At 37.5% G+C, this 20,846-nt stretch overlaps 1 protein-coding gene across 6 annotated transcripts in view; it reads left to right on the top strand.

Moving 5' to 3' along the window:
• BTBD10 (BTB domain containing 10) overlaps positions 1 to 20,846 on the top strand; it is a 48,722-nt gene that overhangs the window by 21,888 nt on the left and 5,988 nt on the right. For 4 of the 6 annotated variants that reach the window (XM_032791819.2, XM_075065186.1, XM_032791822.2 and 1 more), the window contains exons 2-5: positions 10,896 to 11,089; positions 15,571 to 15,856; positions 18,858 to 18,960; positions 19,870 to 19,990. In XM_032791819.2, coding sequence (XP_032647710.1) covers positions 10,936 to 11,089; positions 15,571 to 15,856; positions 18,858 to 18,960; positions 19,870 to 19,990 — 664 coding nt within the window. In that variant the 5' untranslated portion in view covers positions 10,896 to 10,935. Of the gene's footprint in view, positions 1 to 3,400; positions 3,464 to 3,498; positions 3,662 to 10,895; positions 11,090 to 15,570; positions 15,857 to 18,857; positions 18,961 to 19,869; positions 19,991 to 20,846 lie in introns of those variants that run through there. The other 2 variants (XM_032791821.2, XM_032791816.2) reach the window with 2 other exon arrangements.

Raw genomic sequence — 20,846 nt, 5'->3', positions numbered from 1 at the left:
GCTGATCAGTTAGCCGATGTGTGACAGATATATTCGTTTGGAAGTTGGCCATGAGATATCTGGAAACCTGGAGCCTGGATAAAATCCAGGAAAGTCAGTTCCTAGAAGATTTAGCCAAGGAGGTCCCTGTTTTTTTGGCTTATCTGAAGAAAGAAACATATTAGGATCAACCATGTCTGTCTTGTTCTGTCCCAGGGTATCCCTTCAAAGAAAAGGGCCACAAAATGGATGTTGAATCAGTTGTTCATGATCTCTGCTGGAAGTGGCTGGCCCTCATGATGCATACCACTACCAGATTCAGGATCTTAAACTGAGTTCCTTGCAGCATTGTAAGGCAAATGTGAGGTGCTGTTTTTAAAAACTTTCCAGGCAGTCAGGATTGAATTTTCAGGTTTCTGAAGAGATACTGAATCAATTTTGCTTTCAGAGGAGACACATAAGGAGAAGGCATTGATGTGCATATGAAAACGTAAGTGACAATTCATGCTGTTTTCTTAAGGTAGAGTCCAGTTCTCTGGTCTCAGGTTTTGAGAGGCAAACTCTGGTCTCTTACTGGAAAAGAGGAGAACATTTCTCAGATTGACCAACCACTGGATCAATCTTTGTTGGAGGTCTGCCGCTGTTCTGTTGTATCTGAGAGGATGTTGTAGAGCTTGTCATAAGTAGGAGAGATGGAAAAATAAGGATCTAGATGCTTCCATGTCTCTATCTTGGAGTTCATGGGGCGGGGGGAGAGTTAATCCTTTAAGTCTTGTTAAGAAAGTAGTCTTTCCTGCCCTTCTATGAATCTTTGTTCTGGCAGTTCCTATCAGTTGTTGGAGTGTTAGTAATGGGCTTATTAAGGTTTGGGCCTTTGCTTGAACCTGGGTTGTCAGAACTGAAATGTCCGAGTTCTGGTCCTTCTGGGAAGTAAGGGCATGTCTACACTTAAAACACTGCATCAGCACAGCTGCACCACTAGCACTTTAATGAAGACTCTATGCTTACGAGAGAGAGCTCTCCCTTTGGCATAGTTAATGTACCTCTGCGACAGATGGTAATCCATGTTGGTGGGAGAAGCTGTCTCGCCAACATTGTGTTGTCTGCACTGGCACCTAGGTCTGTATGTTGCTCAGGGATGTAGATTATTCATATCCCTGAGTGATGTAGTTATACTGAACTAAATCTGTAGCATAGTCCTGCCCTAAGAGACTTCCTTTTCCTCTGGTTGGAAGTCCCTACATCTTGAGTTCTTCCTTTTTTGGGCATTTACTTAGTGATTGGATTGGGAAACAGAGGAGGAGCCAAAGTACAAAGAAAGACAACAAGCAGACTTTCATATAGGATGATGCAGAATGCTGGATAACCTGACTCACTGAAGATAGGGTTTCTGTGTAAATCCACCTCCAGAAAATATTCCTCACTACTTGAAAAATCTCCTTCGTAGGGACCTCCGTTGACAGTATTTTGAAGTGAAGTAGATCTGAAGCTCTGAGTAATATGGTGGTACTCCATCCTTGGTGTGGGATACTGCCCTGAACTAGGGGTGGGGAACCACTACAGGTTCTGTGGTTGCTCCAGGGTCCCAGGTCAGAAGGCCCTTTAGAGTACTGTTCTCTCTTGGTGAGGGAAAAACTTGTGGCACCATCAAGAAGAAGTGTAGTAGGTGCTTTGGAAGAGCTATTTGTGGGAGCCCTAAGGATAGATGGACTTCTGAATCATACCTTTGGGACATCTTGTGGAATACACTACCTGGCCTGAGAAGCGAGAGGGATCTGGAGCCTGACCTCTTAATGTTGACTACTCTTTGAGGTGCTAGGAGAGGGCATGTATTCACCTGAAACCAAGCAAAAAGGAGTTGTAGCCTACTGCCCCTTGCATGGGTGTTGCTGTAAGAGGCCCTTTTGTTTGCCCGGGAAGGGGGACGAGACTCCGAACTTGGACTTACGCCGCTGCAGGAGGGTGAAACAAGGGTCCTGCAATTACAGCATCGTGAGCCTGTGGCTGAAGGAATTTGAGTACAGTTGCACCTGTGTTTCCTATCAGTTGACAGCTTCATAATGAGACCGATTACATCTTAAAATATGGCAGAAGACTACCTGAACAAGGTATGGAAGCCAGTCTGTAGAGGGCATAGGTCTGAGAGGGAGAAAAAGTATTGGAAGCCAGTGATGGTTACTGTACCTGACAAATTAGAACAGCAAAGGGGAACCCCATTGATCTAGATTTTTGAACCTGTATGAGCAGAAATCTGTCTTCAACCCTTTGTAGCTTTCCACCTTGACTGTTTTAAGTCCCTTTTTTATTGTTCTAAATCCATATTCTTGAAATCCTTCAAGAGGTCTGGAATGCTTCAAGCTATTCTCTTGCCCCTGGTAGTAAAACCGTATTGTCTTGTTTCCTTTACTGGTTTTCTTTTTGTTTTAGAAATTCAAATTTGCTTTCCTGGCTGCAAATTCTTGATGAACTCTTAACTATATCTCTTACCTAACTTCCATCATCTGCTCTTTAACCTTCTTTACTTTCCATATTATGGTTGTCTGTTTCCTGGGATTTACCTCCCTCTTTAAATGTAATGTGACTGTAAAGTAGTAATCTGATATGATATGAATCAATTTAAAAAATAGTGTGTAGCATTCAGATCACCAAAAAACTTTCGGAAATATGGCCCTGAAACTGTTAAATATAGGCTTGGTATGCTTTTACCCAGTCCCGTTTTTGTATATGAGAAATTGGACTTGCAACCAAAAACTCAATAATCTATTTTGTAAGAATGCACTGGTCAGGAGACAATGAATTTGTTTTGTATCAATTACATACTAATATGGTTAGTGACAGGGAAAAGTATCATACTTTGCTATATTATCTCCTCATTCTCACATGCACTTTCCTAATCTGGATTTGCCAGAAGAAAGATTTCTGGGTCCAAAGGTGGGAGCCTATTGTCCCTCTCCCTCAAAAGTCGATTGAAACACGTTTGTGGTCTCAGCAAAAGACTGTTTTAGTTGTAAATGCTAATTTAGTCAGATTGTAAAATACCAAATGAAAGCTTTAAACTAGTGCCTTGAATAGCCATAAAACCAAACATGAAAAATGTATGTATGTATAAGAGAAAGTTAGCAACAACCTTTTCAGTGTTTTGTTTGTGTACTGAAACCTGACAAACTGGCAGGACTAGAAATAGCTTCACAGATGGTACTTGGCAATATATCAAGCAGCTCTCCTCTCGCGTGCTCTTTACCCTGTCTGTCAATTTCATTATCCAATGGCTGCTTAGAGATGGCGAAATGGCAAGCATGAATTCAGCTCACAGGAGGCTGTGAGGTCAGACGTCAGTACTGCACTACGCACGGCTGAGTCAGTGACTGTGAGAAAATGAATTGAATTAATATCTAGGGGGGCTTGCGTCTCTGAACACTTAATGGACTGAATAGCTGCAAAAGGATCGTCAGTCTTGAGGGAGAGAGGAAAATAGAAGAAAAAAGTAAGACTGGCTAATGGTGCAGTGGCTACTGAGGAGATGATGGAAATATCAAATATGCTGAACTTAGCAAGTAATGCCAAAGGATGCTGAGCTGGCTTCCAGAGCTGCTTTCTTGGAAGGAGCAGATTTCTTTTGTACTCTGATTTCAAAATTATTTCAATGTTTTTGTATTTCTTCCCTGGTGATAACAAGAGGAAGGTGCGTAACCATTGATAATGGGATAATCTGTAAGCAATACATAACAGGACGGACAGTACAGAGATGGAGATGCATTGTCCTTTGTGTATCCTGGTCAATTTAAATGAGCAGACTTCCAAGTGTGTGAGAGACTATTTTGTTATTTCTAAGATAAGTCACTATAATAAAAGCAGAGAGGGTTTTCTCTTTTCAAAAAAGTCTTTCAAAAATGCGGTGGTAACTTTGTGTTTAAAGATTGGCCTCCCTTTTCTGAAAGTGTTGATTACATGAATACAGTCACAATTACATGCAAGAGGTTAGCTATACATTAATACGTTAGGAAAAAAATTTAAATAAAAGCCTTAGAGACTATAGCAAGAAGATAAATTGTATGAAAGTTGGTTTTGTTATTGGCTCACTGTCATTGAACTGACAGTAAATTTTTGCTGATCATAGACATCAGTATACTATGATTCTATTTAAGTGATGCAATAAATTCTTTGTAAACCATTATATTTTATATGATGTCTATTAGAGTGTGGATTAGCTTGGCAATTTGAAATCTATGGCAGTTGCTTTGATGATAAAATTAATCCTTCTTCTTTAATTGTTTGGTATCTATCAAATGAATAAAATTTTGTTCTGAAAGGATAGCATTTTTCTTTCACAATTGCATCCAGGTTTTAAATTGGAATAGTACTTTTGGCATTTATAAAAAATAATCAGTGCTTGCCTGACTGCAGAAATACAAAACATACACATCATGACACTTTGACAAACCTGTCATTTTGACAAATTTGACGCTTTTCTTCCACCCGATTCCATTATCTAGTTTTCTGTGTTTAAGTAAAGCTTTGAGCATGTTAAGTTTTGTTTGTAATGCAATTGCTTTTAAAACACTTTAAAATATTTTATATATTTTAATATTTTCTAGAGGCACATTCAGTAGTGTAGTAGAGAGTAGGCACTGGTAAACTGAGTTTACCCACTTCTCATTTGGGGAATATATTGTTTAGGTTAGTTTACCCACTTCTTTTTTTACCACTACACTATGGGGCAAAACATTGTAATCCAGTGATTGAAGGAAAAATAAATACTCCAGGTAGGCTGGCCCAAAAATTTTGGATGAGTGCACCAGTATTGTCCCAACATTCATATATATATTAACTTCACTAGTTCTGAAAATAGTATAATAGACTATGCTGCTGTTTTATGTTGGCAACTTTAAAAAGCAAATTGGTTTTATTGCCTTCTATAATGTTGTTGTACACCTCATTTTCAGTATTGGGGCAATATAATTTTGATTTGGATCAAAACCGACTATGCAACAGTTGATTTCAAAATGTTAACTTTATTTAAAAATCAAAATAAGGAGACTCTATATTTCAAATTATGATCTTAAAATTTGCTGTGTTCCTCTACAGTGACCCAAACATGCAAAACTACCGAATCTAGTAATTTTTTAAAATCATATATTGGTTATATTCAAAGGTGGGGTGGTTGGTTTTTTTTTTTTGTTTTGTTTTTTTTTGAAAGAGAGAAGATCACAGGTGATTGTTGAATAAAAAAAGCACCTTCAGGTCCCTGTTAACTGAAAGTTCCCAGTTGCAAACTCTCCAAGAGTTTAGAATGAAAGAGAGATGTGCAGTTAAAGCGGGTCATCTGGACACATGCTACAGTGTGATCAGCAAAACACCATAGGTTTCTTGAAGACTGAAATTACAGATTAATGCAGTGTGACAGCTTGGTACTGTAGAGTAATAATTATTCTGGGGGTATTGGCTGTTAGTGACGGGTCACTGGTGTAGCTGCACTTGTGCAACTCCTTAGTGTAGACATGCCACGTGGCTATAAATTTAATTTATGTTGGCATGGCTTATCCTTGCTTGAAAGTGAGATGGGCCCTACTGGTGCAAGTCAGTTTTTCACCAGTAAAGCTCACTTACACTAGGAGTTTGCTGTGACAGAGATGTATCAGTGTTACTCTACTGCTGTAAAAATCCCCAGTGCAGACCTCTAGGGCTTGTCTGCAGCAGTGCAGTTATGCTGGTGATTAGCCTCTCTATGTCAGTGGTCCCCAACCTTTTTGTCTGGCACCGTGGCGGTAGTCAAGCATCTGCCAAAATGCCATTGAATTTTGGCGGCATTTCGACGGATGCTCGACCGCAGGCCAGGAGGCGGGTGCATTTAGATGCCCCCGCGGGCGCCATGGCAACCGCGAGCACCACATTGGGGACCCCTGCTCTATGTGGACAAAGCCTAAGGTTTCATTTAACAAAATATACTACAGTGCATTTGCTAATACACTTGGTAGTGTTCTCATTTAAACTATACCACGGTGGTAAAATTAATACAGTGCATTTTGTGATGCATTATTTTTGTTGTTGTTTTTGTGCGCTTACTAACGAGTGTAATTCATTAACTAAACCAGTCTCCCAGTGTTTGGTGTGAAACAGAGAGATTCTACTACATATGTTCACTAAGGATGCAAGTAGCGATTGTTTAAAACTGGCGTGTTTTTTTTGTTGTTTTAGTTTGAGATGACGATCACTTTCTGTATGTTAAGATTTTTGCTTAACCAGATCTTTTTTTTGAAATCTGTTTCTGATGGTTCTGGTATTTTAAATTATTTGTGTTCCTATTTAACACCTTTTACTGCTAAAACAATTTTACAAATCAAAACGATCACTGAATCACAAGTCATCTGGTTTGTTTTTCCTGTTTCACTCAGCTTCACTTTCCATAGGCTCTCAGACTAGCCTCATGCCGCAGTGTTCTGGCTCACAATGTTGCAGGGCAAAGTCCAGTAAACTCTCTTAATTGACATTTTTTTTCTCCTAATTCTAACATGTTCGGGTTTTTACCACCATTTTCATTTATATAGCCCATAATTTGGGGGTTAGCTTCTTGTCTCTTTTAACTGTCTTGCTTACTGCTGAATATTCCTGTGTTTTAGTAACAGTATTCTATTTTGTAGTGTATGTGTTCAGATGAATAGAACTTTAAATGTTGGCAGGTATATTAACTGCTCAAGTAAATGCATTTTCTGAATTTGTCCGGATATGATTCAACAGTAACATTGACATTTAAGTGGATGTAATTAAGATAAGTGTTCATGTTTCAGGTGGTGCTGTTTCAATCAGTCTGGTTTGTGTACTTAAGTCTTACATTTATAGAGTACCTAGCAGCCAAAAGAACAGGATTCTACCTGTGAGAGTCTAATCTGTATGTGCTTAAAAATGGAAACAAGAAACCTTCAGCAACCTATTATAAAGGAGGAGTGAAGGAACAGCAATTCCAGTTGAAACTACGTGGAGAATGTAGGTGGAATGCGAACGTTGGGCCTGGAATCTTATGCTTTGTGACTCCCTACTTCTGGCATAAAGTGTCTTGGTACCTTTTAAAAGATCAGAGTACTGAAGGTCTTGGTTTTTACCACTTGTGTAGAAGAGGGCATTTCCAGTAACATAATGAGTGCTGTCTCTTTCGTTAGGTGTTTATTCAGGACTGACAAAGAGGAAAATATATGGCCTATTGAGTCACCAACACTACTTCCTGTAGCACTGATTTTCCTTAGAGATTTCCCATTGAAGGATTAACCAGGGTCAATCTTGCTTTGCTGTGAGCTCTGAGAACGTTGCCTGGGAGGTGGTGGTGGCTGTAGATATCTTGATTTGTTTTTTGAAGGACTTTGCTTCAACTTGAAAGATTCGGCCTTCGTGTACAAAGGAATTTTAATTCCAGAGAATATACTAAAATCTATAAATGTCCTTCCTTGACGAACGGAATTGGCTCATGTCTCTAGAGTGCCAAAGCATGTAATCTGCAGGTACCCTGTTATAGTCTTATATGTATTATCTCATGTCTCAGTAGTGCATTTTCTTTGTCTAAAGAAATGTATTTGGAGACCATTATCCAAAAAGAAACATGTCATGATGAATACTGTTGCTATGAAATGAGGCACCTTTCACCACATGTTTAAAACTATTAAGTCAGGTCTACATTACCACTCACTTCAGTATAACTTACATCAATCAGGGGGTGAATAATCTACCCCCCTCGGGGACATAAGTTACATCAACCTAAGCGCCAGTGTGGACAGAGCTATGTTGGCGGTAGAAGCTCTCTTGCCGACATAGCTACTACTGTCTCTCATGGAGATGGCATAAAAAAAAAATCTAATGAAATAGCTCTCTCCTGTTGATGTAGAGCGTCTTCACCAGACGCCCTATAGTGGTGCAGCTGCACTGGTGCAGCGCTTCCAGTGTAGACTAGCCCTTAGTAACTTAGATGGCTAAGTGTTTTACTCCTGACACCTGCCTGGTCATGTGCATGGTTGTATTCCTGTAATCAGTTTAGCACAGATTTTGGGGAACTGTTTCCAGGATAGGCACGCCCCCGGCGCGCCCCCCCCCCCGCTTCTCCCAGCCATCTTTGTGTCTTTCCTGCCTTCCAGCTTTTTTAAATTAGGACTTCCAGAATGTTTACATGCCCTTTGGGCACTCTTTCCCCTGCTGAGGCACTATGGGACAGCTGCTCATACTTTCCCATAATGCACTGATATATAAACCCAATTAAGCAGTGGAGTAGTTGAATGCACAATGAGATGGCAGAGAAGTGGCTGTAGGGACACTAACTAAACTGTTATTTGTATTGTGTTAGAATGACTCTTTATCAGTGGGTTTGTTTAAACTTGATTTTTTGAATGTTAGCATATGTTTATTAACATGATTGTGAAGTCTAATGTAGACAGGACAGACTTTTGTTGTTAGCATGTTTTTAACCATAGGTTGTAGCCTGTCACTTTTAATTTTTGAAAATATTTCATAGTCTTCAAGTGAAAGTAGTTGAGTTTATAAATGCAAATACTTAGAAGAAAAATAAGGCATTTGCACATGTTCCCTCCCAAAATCTTCATGGAATCTAAAGGGTGGGATTACAGATTCTTGTTTGCAACTTCTGCTGCAAGTCTCATTTTCTTGAAGGGCCAGTCTTATTTTACTTCCATAATGGGGGAGGCAAATACCAGAAGGTATGTTTAAAGTCCTGAAATTTTGACATTCTAGAATACAAATTTATTTTATTACTTATTTTTAAAGTAGGCACTAAGTGTCTTCTGAAAGCATCATTTGTTAATGAATCCATTTAGAGCTTGTTCATTCTGAAATGTGCATCTAATCCTTGCTACCCTCTAAAAATCAAGACTTGCAGTTTGTTACCTTATTCAGTAACCTTTTAGTCAACTTTACATCCAGAAAATGTGTCGTCTTATTGCAGCATATTTTAAGCTTAGCAGAAAAATGGTATTGCAGTAGTTTCTCTGCACCAATTTTTTGCCTCATTGGTAGAAACTTTTTCCTCATGGTGTGCATCTAAGTAGGATGTGAAGAAACTCTAGACCCCTTAAATTCTTTTTAAGATGTAGATTTTTAGGATTTTCTTGGATGTCTCTTAAATAGCATTGACCAACTCCTCTTGGAGAGTCACTGTCCTTTTTTGAATTCGGTGGAGGGTCTAGCGTCAAGATTAAGCAGTGATAGCATGAGGTTTATCATTCTGTTTTGTTTCGGCTCTTATGCTATACCCATCACAGAAGGGAAAACATCTGTTATCTGCTGGCTACTTACCTTTTGAGTAGTCTTTGAGTCTCATCTCCACTTGGGATAACTTCTAATCAACCTTTTAAAAATATTTCAGAAACTCGCTTGTCAAGTTTGTGCCTCTAATTATAGTGGAGTGCACTGTCTGGTTTGGTAGTTCTTAATTGGATCATAATTCCTACCACCTTTTCTGGTGAGGATTGTTCTTGAATCTCTTCGCTTTTCTCAAGCAGTCCTTTCTTTAAGCTCTCTTGGTTGAGAGCACTATTGTTTGTGGCAAGCTGGCAAGTAAGTGGATAATTCAAGCTCCATCTCTTGGACACAAACAAGTAGGAAAGAGTGATTTTTCTTTATCTGATGTAGGCCTCCTAGGCTGATTCTTTATGCCTCAGTAATTCAGTACTTAATTTTTAGAAAGTTGCTTGCATTCTATTATCGAATATGAAATCCTATAAAAGGATCAGTTCATATCTTCATTCTATATTGGCAGCAAAGAGTCCTGTGGCACCTTATAGACTAACAGACGTATTGGAGCATGAGCTTTCGTGAGTGGATACCCACTTTGTCGGATGCATCAATCATGTCTATATTGATAGTCTTCCTAGAACTCTCAACTAAGTCAAGAGTGCAAAAAAGAAACTGTGGAATCACTTCCATGCCAAGCTGTCACAGTAGTAATCTAAAATTTTGATGCATTTAAAGTGCCATAAATTAATTTAAGATTAAGAATATTATTAGGTAATTTTAGCTACCCTCTGGAATTATGGAGCTTGAAATCCAGTTCTTAGTACACAAATATTTTCACTTGTATAAATAAAACTTTGTTTAAATGCTAAATGTGCCAGTATTAAGAAAACACATTCTGTTCGTTTAAACAAAGAAATGTAACATATGACTTTTTATGTTGATTAAATCTTTGATCTTACACTGTCAAGTTTAAAATATTTTTTAAAAAAACTCAGCTTTAAGAAAGTAGCTTACTACTTTGCTTGCTGGGTTGCTGTGATTTGTGGGTTTTCATGGTTCTATTTCTCTCAGTTTTGGATATCAAAAATTGAAATAATTTTCAGGTTTTCTTCAGTTGCTAGCACGAGGCTGAACACTTCAGGGGAATGTTTACTTCAGAGGAAAAATTAAATTTTAAAATAGTATGGTAATGTTTGTTAGTCTTACATTTTATAAAAGCTTTTTTTTTTTTTTTACAAAACTCTTTTTTGGGGCTAAACTTGACCCTTTTTAATTTCATGTTTTTTCTTTTGAAGGTGCATTATGCTATTTTTTTTTCTTGTTCATATATTTTGTTTTCACTTTAAAATGTGCCTCACTTGTAATGGTTGGTTTATCAGAGATCTGCAAGGGATTCTGTGAAGTCAGGTTTTACAAACCAGGAAGTGATCAGTAGTATTTTTCTATAGGTTGATTTGCAGTTATATGAGAGTAATTGTTTGATTCTCTAAATGATACTGCATAGATACAGAAATATATGAATGATATAGCAATGAACTGGAGGTAAATAAAATTAATCTAGTTTTGTGTATCTTGAGTATAAAAATATTTAAAATAATTTTATATAGAAACATACTGGGTTATTTTCCAAAATCTGAACGGTCTTACAAGTTGCTCTAAGATTGTTTTTGTTTTTTGTTTTTTTTTAGTACACCATCTCGTATTGCTAAAGGAGTAGACAATACCAGAATGAGCCTACATGGTGCTAGTGGTGGACATGAGAGATCACGAGACAGACGCAGGTCAAGTGACAGATCACGAGACTCATCCCATGAAAGATCAGAGTCTCAACTCACTCCATGTATCAGGAATGTAACTTCACCAACAAGACAACACCATGGTGGTATGTTGGAGATTAATTTGTGTTTCAAAAACTTAATCTTTTAATCTACTCTTTTTTCTTTTCTTTTTTTTGTAGAGCAGACTAAGGAAAATTTTTCTTACAGGCGATGTCAGAATTATTATATTTACGTGCTCAAATTCCTCAGACTAGGAAAATGCCTCTCATGGACTAGAAAGTAATAGTAGTTTTAGTCCAAAACTCATGTTTTCCACTTAGACATACTGTATTGCTGATTCATGTTCGGCCTGTGGTTCCTGTTTTGATATGATACCCTAATACATAGAATCTGCACTATTCTGTGGAGTCATCATAACCAGAGAACTCTGCTGAAGCCTGGAGTTGGTTAATAAATATATTTTCCCCTACTGTAGCACCTTAAATATTTGAAAGCAGGAAGAGTGTCTGGTAAATACTTCCATTAAAAAATCAAAATAAAACATCTTGTTTTGTAAATTGGTGAACTCTTTGAGGTATAAAGTATTAAACTCTGGAGACTCTGTGATATAGTTGGCTTTTTTTAAAAAACAAAAACTCAGCCTCTTCATACCTTTCAAAGACTGGCTTCCTGCCTTCTGGGAGGTGACATAGGAGAAGGAGCTGGTGTACCAGATGGAAACAGACATAGTGGGATGAACAAAATGCTAAATATTTCTTTGAGTCTGGCACAGCTGCTGAAATATAGCCAGAATGTCTTGTTGGATATGATTAGCTCTCATGTCATGTCAGTAATAGAAACATAATGTCAAACAGCTGGATTTTTATAGGATCTCAAATTTACACATGAAATCTTACTTGATTCTAGCTCTGAAGTAAACTGCATTTTTCCAATTCCAAAAGCAAGCTCAGAAATGAGCATCCCTACCTTGCTGTTTGTGGAGTGTAATAGAATCCAGTCCTACTAAAGTTTGTGCGTTAACATTTTAAGGCAATAGTGGAACTGTTGCAATACGGGGCAAAGCGGACTGTTGATTTGGACTAACTTACTCCTAAATTCTGAATGCGCTTTCTTTCTGAAGAGCACAAGTAGGATTGCTTCACCTGACTACTATAGGGTTGAGAGTGAAAGTGAAGGTTTATGTTTGCATTTTCATTCTTTGTTCCAGTAAAGCCATTGTTACTATTCTGCTTTAGCCATTAGAACTATTTTCTATGAGATAACAGTAGACTGCAACTTATAGATAAAATCTGGTCTCTGGGATAATCCTCACTATCAGAATGAGGAAAGTTAAATGGTGTTGGTGGAAGGACTGCTGTAATTTTTTCCCTTCAAAATGATTTCCCATAGTACTATTGGTAGACATGAGAGATCACGAGAGAGATGCAGGTCTAGTCACAGATCATGAAAGAGCAGAGATGCAACTCACTCACATGTTTTTGTATTTAATAGAGGTGACATTTTAAAGGTTTTTAAATACTTTCTGCAATTACTGGGCTATATTTTCCTTTGCTGCACTGAGTATGATTTCAGAAATAGGTGACTGTATATAGAGGTGCTCACTCCATGTGGTGATTACTAGAGAGTAGCTGTTCAACCTTCTATTTAGCTGTGACTCCGAGTACCTTTCCCAGACTCGAAAGCTTGTCTCTCTCAGCAACAAAGTTGGTCCAATAAAAGATATTACCTCGCCCACCTTGTCTATCCAGAACTGAGGCAGTTGAGAACAATCCTTAAGTCCCCAAATCCAACAGGTGTCAATGTCCTCTTTAGCAGTGTTCCATTCATTGTCAATTATGGGAATATTATCTGCCTCCCAGAACTTGAAGAATGCAAAGTCCATCTGCCTCTTTGCTTTTGACAAAAGCGATCAGTTTTCTAAGTGCTACATAGGAACAATCCTGACTTTTTTCTAACATGCAATTTTCTGTTAGTTGCCAAGAAATGCAGTATTTGGTTTAAAAAAAACACCACACTTTCATTTCTTTTTCAGTTGGAAACAGATGACGCATACAAATTATAGGCCTGCTTGTAGGGCCCCATCTTCTGGAGTCATGTGACTATATCAGAATCTGAGCTTTTATTTTTTTTTAAGAAATATCAAATATCTGGCTATCACAGTTGTGAAGAAGAACTTCAATGAATGTAATCAATGCAGTGAGGTCTGCAGACTCAGGCAGGCAGAGTGAAATGATAGCTCTGAGAGGCATAAACTTCCCATGCATCTCAATAGGAAGTTTAAATACAAGGTTCCCCCTTCTAGAGTAGATGTGTATGGGGGTGAAGGAGGTGCCCTGTCACCACCATTTTCTCTGTGAGTGGGAGAGAATACCTGCTACTTCCCCTTCTGTTCCTGAATGGAAGTGGGCCCCTGTACTTCAGCCCCTAAGAATGGAGGGGGTGACTTGGTCACAGCATAAGAATACAAAGCGTGGTGGGTAAAATCCATGATATATATCTATTTTAAAACAAACAAGCCAAAGCTGCTTTACTTCCCGTTTTGTACTAAATTGCTAAAGTGGATGTTTTGTACTTGTAAGATTCCTAATTAGTGTCATTTTAGATTTTACATGGATTTTTTTTCTGTGGAGAAATTTCATCCTTAAAATGCTCAACTATGCCAAAAAAAGACAACTCCAGAGTCTCATTAACATTCTTACTGTGAAAGCAACACAAAATTGATAAGTAAATAGCCTTTGTAACTTTGTAATTAAATCCAACTTTTGACCTATAGAACTTCCACAGATTAAGAAGGCTGAAATGATTCAACCACCCAACAACTCCTCGTTCAGGGTGTACAGCTGAAGTAACTCAGATTTATGCTTCTGAATTGCTTCAGTGCTTTTGAAAATACCAATCCTAGGGGTCTGACTTTACATGCCTGTTTTCAAACTTTTGAGTTGTATATAAAAAAAAAAATCAGTAATTTTGCTAATGTATCAAAAGTCTCTAAACGTTGCATTGTTGCTTACATTGTTCATTTTGTTTTGAAATGACAATGATTTTATGCTAGAAGGAAAGCTTTTAATAAAAATGTTAGCCTCTGATGCTAGAAACACTTACGGTTCATGTTTAATCTTAAACACACAAATTGTCCCATTTAAATCAATGGGATTATTCATGTGAGTAAAGTTGTGTCTTCTGGCTGTTTGTAAGATCAGGGCCTTAACTTTTAAGTTTTTGTTTTTTGCCTACAGCAGTTCTGTAATCTTAAATAATATATCCTATCATTAGTGACACTTAATAAAATTATAAATGCTGTATTTTTATTATACATTTTAGTCTTAAATTCCATAGCACAGATTTTCAAATTAATTTTTACAAAGCCTCACCTGATTTAAAACAGATTTTTAAAAAAAAAAATAATCACGTGACTTTTAAATCATTGGTCCAAGTGGTATAAATGGTTAGAGGCATGGAATGATATGAAGAGGGAAAAGACTGAGAAAGTTTAGAGAGGAAACACATGACAAGGGATGTGCGGTATACGAAATTATGACCGGTATATAGAAAGTAAATGGCAATATTACAATGAAACTGAAAGGCAGATGTTAAATTGACCCCCCCCCCATGTATAAATGTTGCAGTATTTTGTCGCAAGATCTCATTGAGGGCAAGAGTTGCTTAAAAGTCAAGAGATTAGAGATTTTACAGATGAGCATATCCACAATAATAGCGAGGATTAAAATCCTTTTTTATAATGGATATAAATCCTCATGCTTCAGGGCTTAAGTTAACCACTGACTGATAGGGTTAGGTAGAAATTTCCCCTACGGGCATGTTATTCCTCATTGTCCACAATGGTGTTTTTTTTGCTTTTTATGAAGTATCTGCTGCTGGCCTCCATTTGGCAGGTAACGAGACTACTAGGTGGAAGCATATACCAAGTCTTTTGACAGTTTCTGCTGGTCTGTGACTCATCAGAGAATAGTAACAGGGTCAATGCAGATGGTGCAGAACACTGCAAAAGCTTAACTGCTGTTACAAAGCAATATTTTTAAAATTTGATGCCTTTGTTTTAATTTGCTGGAAACTCAACTCATACAATACACTAAACCTCTCCTCTGAAAATGGAATGTTAAATTTTCTCAGGAACTCTTTTTGGGAGAAAAGAATGCTTGTATCTAGGAAATGGCAACTTTGGTTGAAAATGTAGCAGGATTTGATGTGTTGTCAAATGTAAAATATTTGGGTTGTCTTATTAGTCTTTAGCTTTTAAGGGCTGCTCTGCAAGCCAGTGTGTGAGTCTACTGCATCCCAGCATGCTGCTCAATAACTTCCTATGTGGAAGTACTGGTATGCTAAATTCCACCCTGGGACCTCCAGTGCGCTGCAGCAATGTCCACACAGGATGTTACTGCATCGTAAGCTAATGTGCTATACTTGCCATGCAATGACTTGCTGTGTAGACAAGCCCTAAGACTTTTTTCAGTTAATCGGGTCACCACGTTCATGGTAGTTGTTTTTGTTAAATAAGGTAGATGGTCTGACGAGCTCTTGTAAACCTAAAATTCTGACTTTCCTTCCCCCCCATTTCTGTTTTTAGATCGAGAAAAGGATCACAGTTCATCTCGGCCAAGCAGTCCTCGTCCTCAGAAAACTTCCCCAAATGGTTCCAGTAGTAGTGTTGGGAACAGCAGTAGAAACAGTAGCCAGTCAAGTTCAGATGGGAGTTGCAAGACTGCAGGGGAAATGGTATTTGTATATGAGAATGCAAAAGAAGGAGCCCGGAGTGTAAGAACCTCTGAAAGAGTTACTCTTATAGTGGACAACACTAGATTTGTTGTAGATCCTTCGATTTTTACTGCACAGCCTAATACAATGTTGGGCAGGTTGGTATCATTATTACTCAGCACAATACAGTACTGTAAACATTGCTTGAATCTATTTGAATTGCTTTTTGGTAAACAAATGTTGAACACTAATGTTTTTGTCTGCTAATGTTTTATCTTTAATTTTTTTAATATTTTTTTTAAAAAACACAGTTACTGTGTAAGTTCTACTTTCCTGTATTTCACTTCGCATGATTTTGTGACTGAGTTAGTAACACAATTAGTTGTATCCAAGAGAGAACATCCTTGTGAAATGAACAGTTAAAAAGGTAGTTAGGAATCTGTGAAATGGAAGAAAATGGCAAGCTGTTTCTCAGAGAGAAAATGAAGCATTCATCTGTTAATGGAAGCTTTGCTTCACCTTCTCTGGCTGTACGTTGCTTCAAGCCAGTCTGTTTTCTCATTTTTCAGAAATGCAATCCTGCACTGTAGTAAGTTTACAGAGCAACTGGTTTTGCATTGAACCAGTGAGTGTTGGGATTATCTGGACACTTGTCCTTCTTAATTCGTTTTTTATGATAGCAAAGCAATGAACCATAGCTAACCTCTGGGATAATAGAGTGAAGGAAAGCCATTCAGGATTATCTTGTTCTAGTCAGTTGAAAAGTCGGAATGGTGCTCAACACCCACAAATTCCTGTTTTCTAAAGTAACATGCCCTGTTTCTATGAGACTGAGTGACATGGCCTTGCAATGCAGATAGTTGGCAGTGTTTATTAGCAAAGAGAATCAAAACACTTAAAGAAGTGGTAAATTGTTGAATGAAAAATTATCAGAGGCATTGTTTTAATATTCAGTGTTGACTTTAATATTTTGTGTATTTTTAATAAATTTAATGGGTCAGAAAAGAGCCTTTTGGGTCAACCTGCCTGGCACCAGGCACTTTCCCAATTCCTATGTTTAAAGGTCATTTTTTCTTCTTGATGGGACATTCAGGGGGTCTTTCATGCTGGAGTACCAAATTGTTGTGCTTCTCTGTATTTACCCTTGTGCGACATGTTCACGTGAAACATGGCTGTGTCTCAGCACAGCACTCATGCTGTCATATTTTTAAATGGATGGAGGTTCTTGCCAAGGTGTAGATGGTAAAAATAAGCAATCTCATACTTTGTTTCAATGACCAATGGAAGGATTAAATAGTAACTTTGTTGTCCTTTTGTGATTATGTGACAAAAGAACAAACAAACAACGAAACAAACAACTGGAATTAAGGCAAAACCAGTCTATTTAACCGTCTTTATTCTTTATTATGAGGTGGCATAATAGATGAAAGGAAATGTTTTTGACATATGTGGGGAGTGGGTGGGAAACAAAATGCATGTCAGTATAAAATACAGCAAATTTGTCTCCTTTGTCATTGACTTAGGGGATAGACATCTAGTGACAAAAATACTAAAGCTCTTGTGTATTTGAGACATCATTAGGTTAGTCTCCCCTCTAGGGATTGGTCTAATGAACAAGCTTATTCTGTACTTTTGCCACTTCAAAAGTAGGTTATTAATAAAAATGTTGGTCTAAAAATAACATGTAATGTTGCTCCTTCTCCAGCACCAGTTGGCAGGGCATTGAGCAAGAACTGCTTAACCAGAGTCTACTTGGAATTGAAAGTTACCATGGTGAAGACTTATTCTTTGCCTAAAGCTTAATAGAACCTATTGGACTCTCACTTTCATAAATTAAAAATATTAAACTCACTCACTAAACAAGGGCATGGATATGAATGTAAAGGCTGCCCTCCTATATTAATACAAAAGTTACTCAGACTAGGCAGTTGCCCTTGATATGTACATACATGCAGAATTTTTTTTGGAAACTGGGTGCATTTTTAAAGTAATGTGTCTAATGATATAAGATGGATAAAAGCACAACACTTTATGCCTTACAGCCTGTTTGTGGGTTTTAAAAAAAAATAAAGCAGCGTTTCAGCTTTGTGTCTGATATAAAATAATGAATACAGCTTGATGTTTATGAAAAGTGTAAAAACAATAGCTGGAGTTTTTAAAACTGGTGAAAGTCTGTCCTCTTTAAGATTGTGGTCTCCCTTATTAATGAAGATTGGCGGTTTTAACTGGGAAGGACAGCTAGTAAAACAGTACTTCATAGGAAATGTCCTTCCATAATATGCACATAACTCCTATTAATACATTGAATAGAATTTTAAGAGCACTTGGATCACTATTTCCCCATGTTAAACTTACATTTTTAAAATGATAGCTCAGGAGAATTCCACAGTGGAGAATTGTGTTGGTGCTGCTTCACCACAGAATGCTTTCTCGGTTTCATTAGGCTGCTACCAGCAGTGTTAATTGCAATATGTGCAATCCTAGTTACTTTCTCTTTACTGCTGCCAGTACTTTGTTGATGTGCTGTGTAGAGCAGCGGCACAAGCAAAATCCTCCACTGGAAGCACTTTATGGAGGGAAATGGTAGGAACCAGAAGCAGAGGTAAGAAGATGAACTAAGAGATGTGAGCAGAGCCCAGCAGAATGGGGAGGATAATGATAACATACCTGAGTTTGGGAATGAGCTGGATACCCCACTTTGAAAACTGGGAATGCTGCGGAGGCAGTGCCCTCAACCTTCAGGAAGAACATGTTCCTCTTATTTTGTAGCAACCACTCTCCCATCCTCCAAGCCTCCTTATAAAAGTGTTGCAAAATAAACATCAACATGAACGTTTTGTTTCAACATGAAACGTTTGAATTTTTTTTGAGAGAGAATTTTTTTTCAGAATTTTCTTTTGCAGGAGGTTTTGAAATTACTTGTTTTCATTCCAGTTTGGAACTAAATCAAACTTTGAAATGTCCATGAATGGAAATTCCAAGTTTTGGCCAGCTCTGCTGAACAGTGCACAAATATCTCCTCTTGTATAGGATCAATAACTTCCAAGCTGGAATGTGAATTCTTTGCCATTACATCTGCAGTTTTAGCATGTTGTGCTTCATCTAAGTTCCTTGTAAATCTGAAGTGAGTTCTAACTGAATTGTCATTCTGTTCAATAGGATGTTTGGATCAGGCAGAGAACATAACTTTACCCGTCCCAATGAAAAGGGAGAATACGAAGTAGCTGAAGGAATTGGCTCAACTGTGTTTCGTGCTATTCTGGTGATCTTTTATTTTCAATAGTACAATTTAGCCTACAGGTGGTGTGGATTTTATAATCCCTGAAACTGGAAAAGCTGAACACTTTCTATATTTAAAAACTACACAGGCACATAATAGAAGTTTGACAGAGATCCTGGTGAGGCAATATTTCTCTGCTTGATGTGACTTTTTAAATACAATCTTCTATAAATAAGTGATTATATTTCATTTTGAAAGAATACCTTGATATGGAAATGCTCCTTTTATTTTTAAGTGCAGTTCTGCTTCCAGCCAGATACTCCAGGGGTTTTTGGCTAAGCCTCAGGAATGAAGAATTACAGAAGATTTCACTTGTTTTTAAACAGCTTTTTTGTAAACTTAAAATTCAAAAAGCCATTATGGCCTTATTTTATCAGCTCTTGTTCTTGATTCTTTTGCAGTGGATGAAACAAGTTACTTCAACAGAACATACTATAGGTGGCAGTTACACTTGCAGAAAAATGCGAAGTGCAGTCTGCAAAGAAAATTAGACTGCCTTATACATTATCACAATGCAGTCTGACTGCAGTACTGCTTTGTTGGCTGAGCTAGAGTGGTAGAAGCTGAGTGACGTGTAAACAGTAAACCATAGAAATAAATGTCATATTTTAAATGTTCAGTTTCAGGAATTTGAAATTTAAAATAAACTTAATACAGCTAAAACTTTAAAACGACTTTTCACTTGAGAGTGGCCCTTCTATTCTGGAAGCTCTGAGTCTGAGGATAAACATATTTTGAACATATTAATCATGTGGTTCAGTCTTTGTTTTTGAAGATTGCAATACAAAGCATTAAGATTTATGAATATGGAAAAAGTCCTTTAATAGTGAATGAAATGTTTCTATCAGCAGATGGTTTAGTCTAATATTTGTGTTTTTTCTATTTTATAAGGATTACTATAAGACTGGGATAATACGTTGTCCTGACGGAATATCTATTCCTGAACTAAGAGAAGCATGTGACTATCTTTGCATCTCCTTTGAATATAGTACTATCAAATGTAGAGATCTCAGTAAGTATGGAATTTATTACAATTATTTATAATTGTAGTGTACATTTGTTAATTAAAATGTACACATAGTTTACTTAGTCTTAATGTTACTGTAAAATATTGCAAGAAAATCAGATGCATAATCTGGAATGTGTAAAATGTTGTGGGGGATCAAACTTTCTCTTTTCTTCTCCCTCCTGTGCACCAGATCAGCACAACCCTTGTAACAGGTGTGTCTGTAAAGTCCTTATTTATTCATGTATATCCTTGTGTAGAGAAGTTGAGAAATATCAGCAGTTGGTTGACAGCAGAGATCTTTTGGGAACAAATTCAGAAGGTGAAGTTAATGAACAGATCTCCCCATCGTTTGTTACTTAAAAAGTTGGTCATTCTCTAATTTCAGTGTTTTCACAGTAAAAGTGACAAGCTGTCTTGAGGAGAAATGGATGTATAAAATACAGTGTTTAGCATCTAGGATGTATTTTCCAGGCTTAGAAGAGCCAATACTTAAACAAGTCTTTTAGTCCAAATAGAGTAGGCACAAAATTTTTAATAAATAGTCCATCCTAGATAGTATTTCAAGTTTTTAAGCAGTATACTGGCACACACGTTTTTCCATTCATGAGTCTATATTTTGATACTTGTAATTTCATATTAGTGTAAATGTCCCACCTGGAGGGAATTACTCAGAATTGAGACCAGAAGAAGAGCTCTGTGTAGCTTGAAAGCTTGCACCTTTGTTAAGCAAAGAGATTCTTTTCCCCAAGAATCAGGCAAGCACAGACAATACTAAAGGGGGTTTATTCACGGTACCGGGAAGACTGATAAACAGCTTCAAAGGTGTGGGGTTACAGTGACCAATTTATATACCTTTCTT

The sequence above is a fragment of the Chelonoidis abingdonii genome, chromosome 4, assembly GCF_003597395.2.
Source record: "Chelonoidis abingdonii isolate Lonesome George chromosome 4, CheloAbing_2.0, whole genome shotgun sequence".
Lineage (NCBI taxonomy): Eukaryota > Metazoa > Chordata > Testudines > Testudinidae > Chelonoidis > Chelonoidis abingdonii.
Note: the sequence above shows the minus strand (reverse complement) of the source record. Positions and strands in the feature narration are given on the sequence as shown.